This window comes from Perognathus longimembris, chromosome 10 (assembly GCF_023159225.1).
Source record: "Perognathus longimembris pacificus isolate PPM17 chromosome 10, ASM2315922v1, whole genome shotgun sequence".
NCBI lineage: Eukaryota > Metazoa > Chordata > Mammalia > Rodentia > Heteromyidae > Perognathus > Perognathus longimembris.
The window spans coordinates 374,880-387,673 of record NC_063170.1 but is presented as its reverse complement, the minus strand read 5'-3'; the positions used below and the strand labels follow the sequence as shown (position 1 = coordinate 387,673).

At 51.3% G+C, this 12,794-nt stretch overlaps 2 protein-coding genes across 4 annotated transcripts in view; one reads left to right on the top strand and one right to left on the bottom strand.

The window, feature by feature from the left end:
- The first annotated feature begins 189 nt into the window (after nt 1-189).
- Znf276 (zinc finger protein 276) lies at nt 190-12,265 on the top strand. 2 transcript variants are annotated; one of them, XR_007212261.1, is made up of 11 exons: nt 190-531; nt 1,545-1,848; nt 2,415-2,461; nt 2,553-2,999; nt 4,009-4,087; nt 5,176-5,259; nt 9,096-9,206; nt 9,286-9,361; nt 9,758-9,875; nt 11,342-11,514; nt 11,608-11,657. XR_007212261.1 is itself a non-coding variant. In XM_048354908.1 (11 exons), exons 1-11 carry the CDS (start codon nt 345-347, stop codon nt 11,876-11,878), a joined length of 1,824 nt encoding a protein of 607 aa, XP_048210865.1. In that variant the 5' UTR covers nt 190-344; the 3' UTR covers nt 11,879-12,265. The 2 variants fall into 2 exon arrangements, 1 of the variants encoding a protein (XP_048210865.1); XM_048354908.1 differs by having other exon boundaries at nt 11,415-11,514; nt 11,608-12,265.
- Nucleotides 11,926-12,794, bottom strand: part of Fanca (FA complementation group A) — a 54,940-nt gene continuing 54,071 nt past the window's right edge. For both annotated transcript variants that reach the window (XM_048354901.1, XM_048354902.1), the window contains exons 42-43: nt 12,611-12,703; nt 11,926-12,389 (exon numbers count right to left, since the gene is read on the bottom strand). In XM_048354901.1, the coding sequence (XP_048210858.1) occupies nt 12,282-12,389; nt 12,611-12,703 (201 nt within the window). In that variant the 3' untranslated portion in view covers nt 11,926-12,281. The remainder of the gene's footprint in view (nt 12,390-12,610; nt 12,704-12,794) is intronic.

Sequence of the window (12,794 nt, the reverse complement as noted above, 5' to 3'; positions counted from 1 at the left end):
ACTCGCCGCGAGTTGTGAGGGCGCCCCAACCGGCGCCGGCGCCGGGCCCCAACCCCCGCCCGAGGCCAGCCCACAGCTCCGGGGCTCGCCGGCGTCGGGGGTCTAGCCTCGGTCCGCCGCCCTTCGCCTATCGTCCGGCTCCGAGCGCGGTCAGCGCGGCCCAACGCGCCGCGAAGCCTGGGCGAGTGGGGCCGAGAGGCGGGGCCGAGTGGACCGGAGGCAGGGCCCGGGCAGGGCCGGGGCCGGGCGCCGCGGAGCTGAAGGAGCGGAGCCAAACCGGGACGGGCCGAGTAGACTCAGACTCGAACCCAACTGCCGGGCCGGGCTCCAGCTACGGCCGCCTCATGAAGCGGGACCGGCTCGGCCGCTTCCTGTCGCCTGGGGCGAGCCGGCAGCGCGGGGGCTCGGGCGGCGGCCGAGTTCGAGGTCGCCCCTCCCGCAGCGGCGGGCCGAGCGTGGACGGGGCCGCCGTCTCGGTGGCGTTGGCGCGGGCCTGCGGGGACGCGGGCGAGGACGGCGCGGACGAGGCAGGTGCGTCCGGCGGGTTCTAGGGCCCAGCGCGAGCGGGACCAGGTAGTGGGTGGTGGCCCTGGCTACGGGCGGGTCCCCGGGGCGGGTGCCACCGCCCACCCCCACCGGCCCTCAGCAGCTTAGTCTCCTGGTCAAGGCGTAGGTTGGGACGCAGCAGACCAGGCCTTCCAGCTCGGAAGGGCCAGGGCCTTCTCGCTTGCTGCAGTGACCTTTGGCAAGACAGCACCCTTTGGTGCGCGGTCTCCCAAGTTCGCTGAAGTTTAGAAGCAAGGCAGGTCTGCCTTCAATCCTGCTTTCTTTGAGCAGTGTTACCTTGAGATATTCGCTTAACTTCTCAGAACTTCAGTTACCTGTTAGATCCCAAAATGTGGTGATGCCTAGGTTGTCTGCCTTGCTTGTTATGGGCCTGGCTGTTGGTGAGTGTGTAAGCAGTGGTGGGTGGGGTAATGGCATCAGTGAACTTTGCATCTGTGTCATGTCTTCTACCCATCTGAAGACACCTTCCCAAGCACTGCCCTTTAGTCCCCCTGGGGGCATGCAACCAGGTGACTTTGTCTAAAATTTGGACCCCTAGGAATGGGCAGTTAGGAAGTTGTTTCCCTGAAGGCCTTGCATGGCACTACTCCTTCATTTCTGCCTTGGAATGAGAGCAGAAATGAAGTTCTGTCTCCATGCCCGAGGCATTGAGAATTCTTTGAAAGGAGCCTGGGCCTGTGCTGGTAGTCCCAGCACTCAGGAGACTGAGGCAGGAGGATGGTATTCAAGGCCAATTAGGCTACTTATTAAAATCTTATCTCAAAGTTGTTTTTTTGTTTTGTTTTGTTTCTGGAAGATTTCTTATCTAGTGGCTCTCTATTGAATGAGATCCTTCTAGCCTGGCTGCTAGTGCTTTGGGGAGGTCCCAAGAAAGCCCTGCTCCCTTCTAGGCCTGGGGAAGATAGCTGGGAGTGTGGGTCTCAGGCTTGTCACAGCCAGCCTTGCTCTCTGACCCTCCCATCTGCTGCTTGGCCCAGGAGCAAGCCGGGCTCTTACCATGGGGCACTGTCGCCTCTGCCATGGAAAGTTTTCTGCACGGAGCCTGCGAAGCATCTCTGGCAGGGCGCCAGGGGATAGCTCAGAGAGACCATCCTCTGGGGAGCGTGTCTTCATCAGGGACTTCCAGTGCCTGCTGGGTGTGGCTGTGTACCAGGACCCAGCCCTGCCTCAGTTTGTCTGCAAGAACTGCTACTCCCAGTTCTACCAGTGCCACAGCCTTCTCAGGTCCTTCCTGCAGAGAGTCAACGCCTCCCCATCTGGCCAGCGGAACCCTTGTTCAAAGTAGGCTCTTGTTCTATTACTTGGGATTTTTCAGGGGTCCAGAAGCCCTTGTCCTGTCTGCTGTTGTAGGACAGGAAGTATGCTAGTGGCGGGTGGATGAGCCATGCCTGTTCCTACAAAAGCTAGTGTGAACGCCACAGTACTGCTGTGAGATGAACAGGGGTGCTGTGGTAGCAAGGTTTGCACAGATCTAAGGACAGGAACCAGTCATTATAAGAGGAGAGGACAGGGGCTGGGAGTGCAGCCTAGTGGCAAAAGTGCTTGCCTCCTGTACATGAAGCCCTGGGTTCGATTCCTCAGCAACACATATATAGAAAAAGCCAGAAGTGGTGCTGTGGCTTAAGTGGCAGAGTGCTTGCCTTGAGCAAAAAGAAGCCAGGGACAGTGCTCAGGCCCTGAGTCCAAGCCCCAGGACTGACAAAAAAAAACAAAAACAAGAGGACAGCTGTCCTAGCGAGTTACTTGGAGAGAGGCATCTGGGAAAGATTGAGACTTCAGAGGCTCCTATCAGGGAGTCCTGTAGGCTCAGGTTACAGGACTGCTCATGGACACATAAATTCTTTCAGGATTGGTGCTCGGCCCCCCACAGTTGCAGAGGAGGAAGCGTGTTTGGGTGAGTCCACCCCTGGTGCCATGGTGGGCTCTGCAATCTGGGTTGGGTGTTGGCCAGCCTTGGGGCTGATATCTCTGTTGACTCTCCTCAGTTGATCTGATCACTTTGAGCCCCCACTGCCTACACGGCTTAGTGGGGTGGGTGCACGAACACGCGGCCAACTGCAGGGCCCTACCCAGCCTCCGGGGGACACTGACCTCAGAGTACTTCGGCATCATCCAGACAGTGTGGGGCTGTGGTCAGGGCCATGAGTACACCATGGACATGGACGCAAGCTGCAGAGCCCCCTTGCTGGACAGTGCACTGGCAGTCAAGAGGGTGAGGGACAAGGAGACGGCACCACGGCTAGCCCAGGACTTGGAGTCTAACCCCACTGGGGCTGCCTCTCAGGTTTGCCAAGGCAGAGGAACTACAGTTGGGGCTGAGACCAAAATGCTGCCCGCCCTGGATATGGCCCCAACACCTTCAGATGGCAACTCTTTGGGACCTGAGCCAGGCTCCCAGTCTCAGCCAAGCCTGGCCCCCAGTGAGGCTCCAGGTAGGAGGCCTCTTTGGCCTATTATAGACCTAGACTCCTATTTCTTTTTCTTTCTTTCTCTCTTTTTTTTTTTTTTTTTTTGTGCCAGTACTGAGTCTTTAACTCAAGACCTTGAGTTCTCACTTGGTTTTTTTCTTTTGCTTAAGACTGGCTCTCTACCACTTGAGCCACAGTTTCAACTTCATTTTTTGGTGGTCTCAAGCCATAGTTCCAACTTCTAGTTTTTTGGTGGTTAGTGGAAGACAAATCTCATAGACTTCTAGCTGGGACAGCCTCAAACCATGATCTTCAGATCTCAGCCTCCTTGAGTTGCTAGGACTGTAGGTGTGAGCCTCCAGTGCCCTGCCTGGAGTCCTGCCTTGAGTTAGGTGGCACATCCTGCAGAAAGGCATCTGGGCCTCATAGTCATGGTGTGGTAAATAAAGGGAGCTGGTGGAAGAAGGCAGGGGGCGATCCTGAGTGCTCACTGCATCTGCCCTTGACAGCAGAGAGCAAGGATGAGCCACCAGTCTGGCTTAAGTTCTTGTTCATTCACAACCAGGCCCCTGTGTCTCCAGTGCCTGAAGAGATGTGCCTGTCCAGTGTCTAGTCTTCCTCTGAGCCTGTGCTTAGGGCAGAGGGCACTGATTGTTCTCGTGGGCTGAGAGGACTGAAGGAAGGAGAATGGGACTCTTGTCTGTAGGACATGGGGTGTGGGCCAGTGAGGCAACCTCTTTTGCTGACTTGCTGAGGGCAAACAGGGCCCCTCTGTGGGGCCAAGACTCCACCCCTGGTGCTTCTGGGAGGGGCCAGATTTGCTGGCCCATGATGCTACTACCTGGACTTTTGGACATGAAGCTGCCTTAGCAAGAGTAAGGGCTGCAAGTAGGGGAAGGGGGCAATTGAGGCCAGAGCATCCCAGGGCTCCCTTGTGAAAAAGAATGTCATTAGACAAGAATAGTGCCCCCTTGCAGGTGAGACTCTTTCTGTGTTTGGCGTTAGTGACCAGAGTCTGTTCTTTGTTTCCCAGGGCAACTGGGTGAGAAGCAGGTTCCATCTCCAACCTCGGATGATCGGGTAAAAGACGAGTTCAGTGACCTTTCTGAGGGGTGAGACAAGAGTGGGTTTAAAAAGCCTAAAATTTCTTCTTCAAAAACCAGACTCAGCTACCCTAGAGCTGCTGCAGACTGGCTTTCCCTCCCTCTGAGGAGAGGAGTAGAGTGGTGGCCTGAGAGTTCAAGGTGTCTGGCTCCTTACTGGGCTTCTACTTCCTGAGCAGCAGAACTGTACTACAGGAAAGCAGTGTTGATTCTGGAAGAGCAGTGTGGAGTTGCTTGTCTGACCTGCCCCAGGCTTGGTCCTCTGCTATTGCTTATGCATTTGTTCCTTAAAGGCCTTAGTTTTGTGCCAACTCCAGATGTCACTAGAACATAGGACCTCAGATTCTGGCCCCTTGGGATGGTGATACTGAACTAGAAGCAGAGGCTCTATGCTGAAGGGGCAGAGAAAAGACTGTTCTAGAAGGGCACAGCAGGGTCTGCCAGCTCAGTCCAGAGCTGCCTGCCCCATTGGCTCAAGTGGAACACAGATGAACCCTCATCCACATTGGGAGTTGTAACTCCTGTGAGAGGCAGGTGTGACTGGCTGCTTTTAGACTGGGAGCACTGTCCAGGTGCTGATGACCTGTGGGGAAGACCCTGTTCTTTCTCGTCTGGCTGTGTTTGCTAACAGAGCCAAATAGTGATTCATATTTAAGGGTGAAGGTCACAGGTTGTTTTCTTGCCTTTGTGAACTTTGAAATGGCTGACAGCCTGTCAGCTCGAGTTCATGATTATCGGGAGACATGGGAGTACACCTGCCAGAAGGCTCAGCCTCCATGTTCTCTGGGCCCCTCAGGAAGGCCCTTTCTGAATTAAAGTGCTAGCCCTAGGAATGTTTGCTTATGGGGGGATTGCTAGTTGTTTGATTTCAGTGACACTTCCCCTCCCCCCTCCTCCCCCCACCCCCCGCACAGTTTGCCCTGCCTATTAGGAAATGGATTGGGAATTTGTGGGTTTTAGACTTCTTAAGAAGTGAAGCTCTGGGATGGGATTTACGGGCTGCGGGATCTGTGGGGTATCTTCAGACAGGAAGACCTGCTTAGGTCTGCATGCACCCCAGGCAAAGGCTCTACTGAAGGCTCTCTCATCTCTCCTAGAGACTTCCTGAGTGAAGATGAAACTGACAAGAAGCAGAACACACAGTCCTCAGATGAGTCCTTTGAGCCTTATCCAGAAAAGAAGTAAGGGTACAGCCCTGCATCAAGTACTTGGGCCCTGAGGGTGGCATCAGTCTGTACATGGTGGCCATGGGGTCGGGGCATGGAGACCCCACTTACTGACCAGCTTCCTGTTTCTCCTTTGGGCCAGGCTTTTTAGTGAGCCAGGCTAGGTGGAAAAGCCAGGTGGACTGATGAGTCAGTGGAAGAATTCCCCTGTGCTCATCACTTTCTTCTGGTGGTTTGGGGACCTGATCTGAGTGTGTTGTCAGGAGGTAGGCAGTCCTCACCAACAGGGTATTCCAGGAGTACCTTCATGGTCCTTCTACAGGTCCTGCCCCCTTCTGTTCTTTCTGCTAGCCTAGACCATGTCCCCTCTAGGTCTTCAGGGACCTAGCCTGTTAGCTTCTAACACTGTACTTATTTCTATGGCCAGGCAGCTGTGGTCCATGTCCTTGTTGAATGCCTCTCACTCTTGCTTTGACCTTCTCTTTTCAATGGTTGGTTTCAACGACTGGTTTCTCTTGGGTCCCTTTTTTCCCCCCACCCCTGTCCCAGGAGTATCCACACACCTAATATGCTCTATGGAGCAAGAGGTCTCCTCAGGTTTGTCCTTCAGCCAAGAAAACTTCACAAAAACGTTGAGAATAAAAGCTTTTTTTTTTTTTTTTTTTCCTGTCCTGGAGCTTGAACTCTGGGTCTGAGCACTTTTCCTAACCTTTTGTGTTCAAGGCTAGTGCTCTGCCACTTGAGCCTAGATCTCAGCCTCCTGAGTAGCTAGGATTACAGTCGTGAGCCACCAGCACTGGCATTTGACGTTTTTGTGGTTATCTGGAAATCAGAGCCTCCTGGACTTTTCTCACCCAGGCTGACTATGAAATGGAATCATCAGATCTCAGCCTCCTGAGTAGCTAGGATTACAGACGTGAGCCACCAGTGCTAGGTGCTTTTTATTTTGTGTTACATCAGTTTATATTTGTTATGAGAGGGTGATGGGGGAGAGGATTTCATTGCTACCTTTCCATACATGTTTACAATATATATTCCAATCAATCTGTCCCCCTCTGTCACTCCTTCTTCCCCAAACAATTTCAACTGGTTTCATTGTTTCAACTATTTTCATAGTTTCAAACAATTCAACCATATTCGCTATCCTCATTAGCCCAACCCCCTCCTGTTAGGTTATACCCTCCCCACCTTCCTATTCACCAACAGCTTTCACTGGGGTGCTTTATGCTGTTTTCATTTGCACTTGGAATGTATTTCCAAAGGCCCCCCCTTTTTTGTGGAAGTTCTGACATTTGTTTTTTTCCAGTCCTGGCCCTTGGACTCAGGGCCTGAGCACTGTCCCTGGCTTCTTTTTGCTCAAGGCTAGCACTCTGCTGCTTGAGCCACAGCACCACTTCTGGCCATTTTCTATATATGTGGTGCTTGGGAATCGAACCCAGGGCTTCATGTATACGAGGCAAGCGCTCTTGCCACTAGGCCATATTTCCAGCCCCAAGTTCTGACATTCATTACGGAAAGAAATTAGGAGGCATGGGGAAAGAACAGAACCAGAATGTAGGACTGATCCAGTGTTCCTGTGTGTCTAATGATCCTTACACTAAGGCATGGGCTGCCACAAGGAAACTTCTCTTCCCTTCTTGGTTACACCTTGGAATCTTTCAGTATAGCTTTGTGCCCAGCAGGTATGAAGCCACTGGTGTAGGGGCCAGGGCCAGGGTAGGAGGGCAGACAGGTAGGGGTTGATCTGCTGGACACCTGCTATGCAGATGGGCACAGCATGCTCTGCTGTGCTGTCACAGCCCATCAGGACTCCAGGTGTAAACATGTTTCTCTTGTGAGGGGCAATTGTGGAAACAGGACTCTACAAGTAGTAGAGCCAGGTGGCAGTAGACAGAGCCCTCTGCTGACGACTTTGTGCACTGATTTGGAGACTACTTGACCCCTCAGGTTTACAGTGTCAGACCCATCCACAGTGAGGACAGGAACCCAAGCAGCTCCTGGCCCAAGTGTCTAATCAACATTTTTACCCCTTCAGTCTTCCTCAGTCTTTAGACAGAGTTGTTTGGCTGGGTCCTCCCTAAAAGCTGAGTGTGACCAGATATACTGGTTCCATCCAGAAAACACCCAAGCCAGGAGAGGACAATCGGGTTAGTGGTGTTCACTGGTGGGACACAGCATGGAGACTATGTGCTCTGTGTAGGTTCCTGCTCAAGAAGCCAGTGGTTTGGGGTGAGAAGGAATGACCCATCACTGATACACTGGGCACAGTGATTCCAGACAGAGGAAGAAAGGAGCCTGCTTGTTATCAAAGACATTTTATAGGGGGGCTGGGAGTGTGGCTTAGTGATAAGAGTGCTTGCCTGGCATGAATGAAGCCCTGAGTTTGATTCCTTAGCACCACATACACAGAAAAAGCAGGAAGTAGCACTGGGCTTCCTGCCCAGGCTTGCTTTAAACCATGATCCTCCAGACTGAGACCTCCTGAGTACCTATGACTATAAATATGAGCCACTGGCACCCAGTTGTTAGGTAGTTACTTTTGTTTCTAAGTGTTTTTATGGTTTGAGGGGAAGGGCTGGAATCCTCCAAACGCTGGGGTTTAATTCCAAACACTGGATAACTTGGTGTTATGTATTGATTTTTTTCATTTCTGAGGGATCGAAATCAACCATAGGCCTATGAAGACAAGTCATTTACACCTCCAGCCCTGAAAGTAATGGTTTTATTTTTTAATATATTTTTAAAATTATTTTAAAGGTGATGTACAGAGGGTTTGCAGTTACATGAGTTAGGTAGAGTGCATTTCTCGCTGACACTAGTGGCTCACCAGAAAACCAAAGGTGGCTTTGTGGTTCAGTGGTAGCCTTGAGCAAAAGGGCTTAGGGACAGCACCCAGGCTCCAAGTAAAAGCCCTACAACTGACAAAAAAATGAAGTCTCATGGGTGTGGGCTCAAGTGGTACCATTGCCTAAGCTTTCTGAATAGATAATGTCATATGTATCACTTTGCCAGCTAAGTATTTTCTTTTTTGTCCAAGACCCTCAGGACTCAAACTCAGTACCTGATGCTTTTGCTCATTGGTTGGCACTCTGCCAACAGAGTCACCTCTATAAGCTCAAAGCTCAGTATCTTTTTGATACAATTAGAAATGTTTTCTCAACTTCCTTGTTAAATTGTTCAGTTAGTATGTAAGAATATAGTTTGGAGCTGGAGACATGGACTTGGCTTTTGTTAGGGTCTCAGGCCTCAGAGAGGCCATGCTGATTTCTAACACGAACGAGGTCATCTGGAAAAGGGACTGATTCTTTAAGCTACCTGTTCCACCCGTTTTCAGATTGTTTGGAGGCAGGTGATTCAAATAGGCTTCAGCTTTGAAAATATAAGTGGTAACAAGAGGCTTCTGTGCCACTACCCTCTGCTATCTCATCTGGGTCGTACACCTTCCTGAGGCAGCTGCTCAGCATCCCAGAGTTATGCTGCCTTTGGTGGCTAAAAAATAACGGGGGGGAGGGGCTGGGAATGTGGCTTGGTGGTAGAGTGCTTGCCTAGCCCTGGGTTCAATTCCTTAGTTTCACATACACAGAAAAGGCTGGAAGTGACATTGTGGGTCAAGTGGTAGAGTGCTAGCCTTGAGCACAAAGAGGCTCAGGGACAGTGCCCAGGCCCTGAGTTCAAGCCCTAAAACCAGACCAGGAAAAAAAAAAATTAGGGTTAACTAGTTCTCCCAGAAACATCTCAATCACTGAAGCTTGAGGAAAAACTATTGGTGTTTGAAGAGAGCAGGTGAGATTCATTTACTAGATCAGAAATGTCATTGTCTGGGGCACATCTTTTTTTTTTTTTTTTGTCAGAGTCTCTGGTAAGAAGCAAGAAAGCAAAGAAGCCAGGAAAGCTGCAGAGCCAAAAATTCGAAGGAAGCCTGGGCCTAAGCCTGGATGGAAGAAGCAGCTGCGCTGTGAGAGGTGAGGTGGGAGCTGCTTCTTGCATTGTGAGGATGCCTGACTGTCAGGGTGGCAGTTCCATGTGTGCTCTGCCTTGCAGGGAGGAGCTTCCCACTATCTACAAGTGTCCTTACCAGGGCTGCACGGCTGTATACCGTGGGGCTGATGGCATGAAGGTGAGAAGAATGGGTGCTGTTTTGGGTCAAAAGCTGTTTTCTGGGTGGGTGAGCGGGCCTGAGCAAGGCATGGTGAGTGTTAGGATGGGCCTGGTGGAGGCACAGGTGTTTTCTGAAGACTGAGGTACAAAATGACCAAGGACTTGAGTGAGCCTAGGGCTAAGGGAGACTCAACCACAGTTAGCCTGGTCCTAGAGGAGGAGTAAGTGGAGTGGAGCCTGCTCTTTGTTCCACTCTGCATTCCTACAAAGTTTCATGTTGATGCGTGTAACAGCCAGTAGTTGGAGCTCAGGAGGGCAGGCCGTCATCTGGAGAGCACTGTGTGGGGTTTGGAGCACTTTGGAAGTGGGGTTTGTCTGGAGAAAGCACAAGTGTCTCTGGCCCTCCCTCCTGCAGAAGCACATTAAGGAACACCACGAGGAGGTTCGGGAGAGGCCCTGTCCCCATCCTGGCTGCAACAAGGTGTTCATGATTGACCGCTACCTGCAACGCCACGTGAAGCTCATCCATACAGGTACCTGCCTTGAGCTGAGTCTTCGAGCAAGCGCAGATTTGACTAGTGGTGGACAATCTACCCACGAGCAGACATGCTCCAGTGGCTTACAAGGGTTGGGACACACCTTAGTATCAGGGTCTCATAGGTTGGGGAAGGGGGAAGGCTTAGAATTATTGGGCTGGCAGAAGTCCTGACAGAAGCAGTCTTTTCTATGGGATCTGAGTAGAGCTGGTAGTGAAGAAATCCTGGTGTCCCTCTGGGAGTTTTTGTGCTGGTCTGACCCTTGAACTAAGAGAGCTATCCCTGAATTTCTTTTGCTCAAGGCCAGCAGTCTGCCACTTGAGCTACAGTTCTATCTCTGGCTTACTAGTGGTTAATTGGAGATAAGAGCCTCACTGACTCTCCTGCCAGGCTGGCTTCAAACCATGATCTGTGCCTCCTGAGTAGCTGACAGGCCCAAGCCACCCATGCTTAGCCCCTCTGAGGTGTTTTGTTTTTTTTTTTTCCCCCAAAACAAACTAGCAAGTCTAATGATACCTTTTTGGACTATAAAAGTGACTTGTGCTTTGTAGAAATGAAAACTAAGGACCTATCACTCATATACCACTACCCACCTGAGAATCTGTTCTTCCAGTCTTTACTCTGCATACACATTCTAACTCTGGGTATTTATGTTTTATCACAGTTTTTATTTCCCCTTCCATTCTAACCATTCAAGATTTATACCAGTGCCTGTGGAAGGAATGTCAGATTTGCTATATATCAATCCCTAAACAATAAAGTTATTTTTGAGCTTGGTACAATGATGTAGCTTATAGTTTTTGCTTACTAAGATTTGTTTATTTCCATTGCTGGGTCATTAACTTAGCCATGTGACATTTCCCTTAGGTTGGGAACTTCATATGCTACCCCAGGTCAGGGACTAGTGTTCAAGCAAGCAGCTTTCTAGAAAAGGAGATAAAACATAGATTCAAGGGCTGGGAATGTGGCCTAGTAGTAGAGTGCTTGCCTAGCATGCACAAAGCCCTGGGTTCAGTACCTCAGCACCAAATCAACAGAAAAAGCCAGAAGTGGTAGTGTGGTTCAAGAGGTAGAGTGCTCACCTTGACTAAAAGGAAGCCAGGGACAGTGCTCAGGCCCTGAGTCCAAGCCCCAAAACTGGCAAACAACAACAAAAACATAGTTTCAAGTCTAGAGTGGAGGGCAAGCAAGTATGGAGGCAGTGCAGGGGTTGTGGCCATGGCTTTTTACTGGAAGAGGAGCCATTATACTCTACCATTGGTCTCACCCCCACTGTGTGGGCTCCCAGTTATGGGGAATCATCACTGAAGAGTGGTAATATTCTCACACAGCTTATGAACCTTTAGTAGGGAAATGCTCTGAAAATGATCTCTGATCTGTAAATGAAGCTAGGTACCCAGAGGCCCTTGCTTGGGCATACCCTACTTTATGCTAGATAGTAACTGCTCTTCCTGTTCTAACAGTCAGACCGTCAGCCCTCAAGGGGCAGATCTGAGCGTTTGGGGGCCCGTGCTCACGCCCTCTCTGGTCTTGCAGAGGTGCGCAACTACATCTGTGACGAGTGTGGACAGACCTTCAAGCAGCGGAAGCACCTCCTTGTCCACCAGATGCGCCACTCAGGAGCCAAACCACTGCAGTAGGTGTGGGCGGGGCATCTCCTCATTTCACCTCTCGAGGCTGAGCCAGGCTCACTCTTCCTCATCTGTTTCCTTGCTACCTCTGCCCACAGGTGTGAGGTCTGTGGTTTCCAGTGCAGGCAGAGGGCATCCCTCAAGTACCACATGACCAAACACAAGGCAGAGGCCGAGCTTGACTTCGCCTGTGACCAGTGCGGCCGGCGGTTTGAGAAGGCCCACAACCTCAATGTACACATGTCCATGGTGCACCCTCTGACACAGACCCAGGACAAGGCCCTGTCTCTGGAAGGGGAGCCCCTACCTGGGCCCCCAAGCTGCTCTGGGACCATGAAGAAACAGGATGTGAAGCCAGAGCCAACCTGAGGACTGCAGACAAGCGATGAGCAGCTTGAGCTCAGCAGACATCGATGTGAGGTTTAAAGACACTTTAATTCTCCTCGTACCCATTGGCACAGGTTCTAGCACTGTGGAGCCCTAGGCTGCACACACCACATGCACAGCTGCCATGTCACAGGGGCCAGGGGCACTGCTTCCTTGCAAGGGAAGCAGCTCAGTGTATTCCATATGGCCTTTTATCTTCTGCTCTGGGACAAGCAGTTAATTTCCCTACGAACACTGAGCTCCCTGGGGCTAGACACAGATCATGAATAATTGTTAACTTTTCCTAACTAGAACTAAGGAGATTTGTAATCCACTTTCTAGCGAAACAAGATCTCCATATTATGCTTGCAATAAATTATTTACAAAGGATCTGGATCGGGCACAGTCAGAAGTGACAGGGGTCCGGGTGGAGGTCAGGGTTAGGGTCAGCCTTCTGCCTGCTCAGGAGGGCAGCACTCATCTCAGGGTCAGAGACTTCGTGACTGGCCAGCAGCTGCGAAGAAATACATTGCTCAACCCTACAGTCAGGACAGGCTGAGTGAGCTGTCTGAAGACCATGGCATCCGCTGGGAAGGCCTGATGGACGTGCTGAGTTCCCTGCCAGCCCAATGGATCTACAGCTATGGAACTACAATCCCAAGTGCCACAGTGCTACAGACACCCTCATTTTCCCAAGGTGCAGGGTTAGCCCCCCGAGTGTGGTATGATTGTTACCTCTGCCATGTTTGAAAAGCTCTGTTCTGGGCACCGAGGTATTAACTGTAGTAGGAAAAGACGGGCTTCTGTTACCAGTTGTACAGGGGTGTCCTAGAGAGAAGATGGGCAGTCATGGGGAAGGGCATACTGAACCAGGACTAGGATCACCAAATCCTTGGCAGGAACGGCCTTGATGGTTAGG

Coding starts and splice junctions, on each gene's coding strand:
- Znf276 (XM_048354908.1), top strand. CDS start 345: ATGAAGCGGGACCGGCTCGGCCGCTTCCTGTCGCCTGGGGCGAGCCGG. Junction 2,462..2,552: donor AGAGGAGGAAGCGTGTTTGG/GTGAGTCCACCC, acceptor GACTCTCCTCAG/TTGATCTGATCACTTTGAGC. Junction 9,362..9,757: donor GTGGGGCTGATGGCATGAAG/GTGAGAAGAATG, acceptor TCCCTCCTGCAG/AAGCACATTAAGGAACACCA.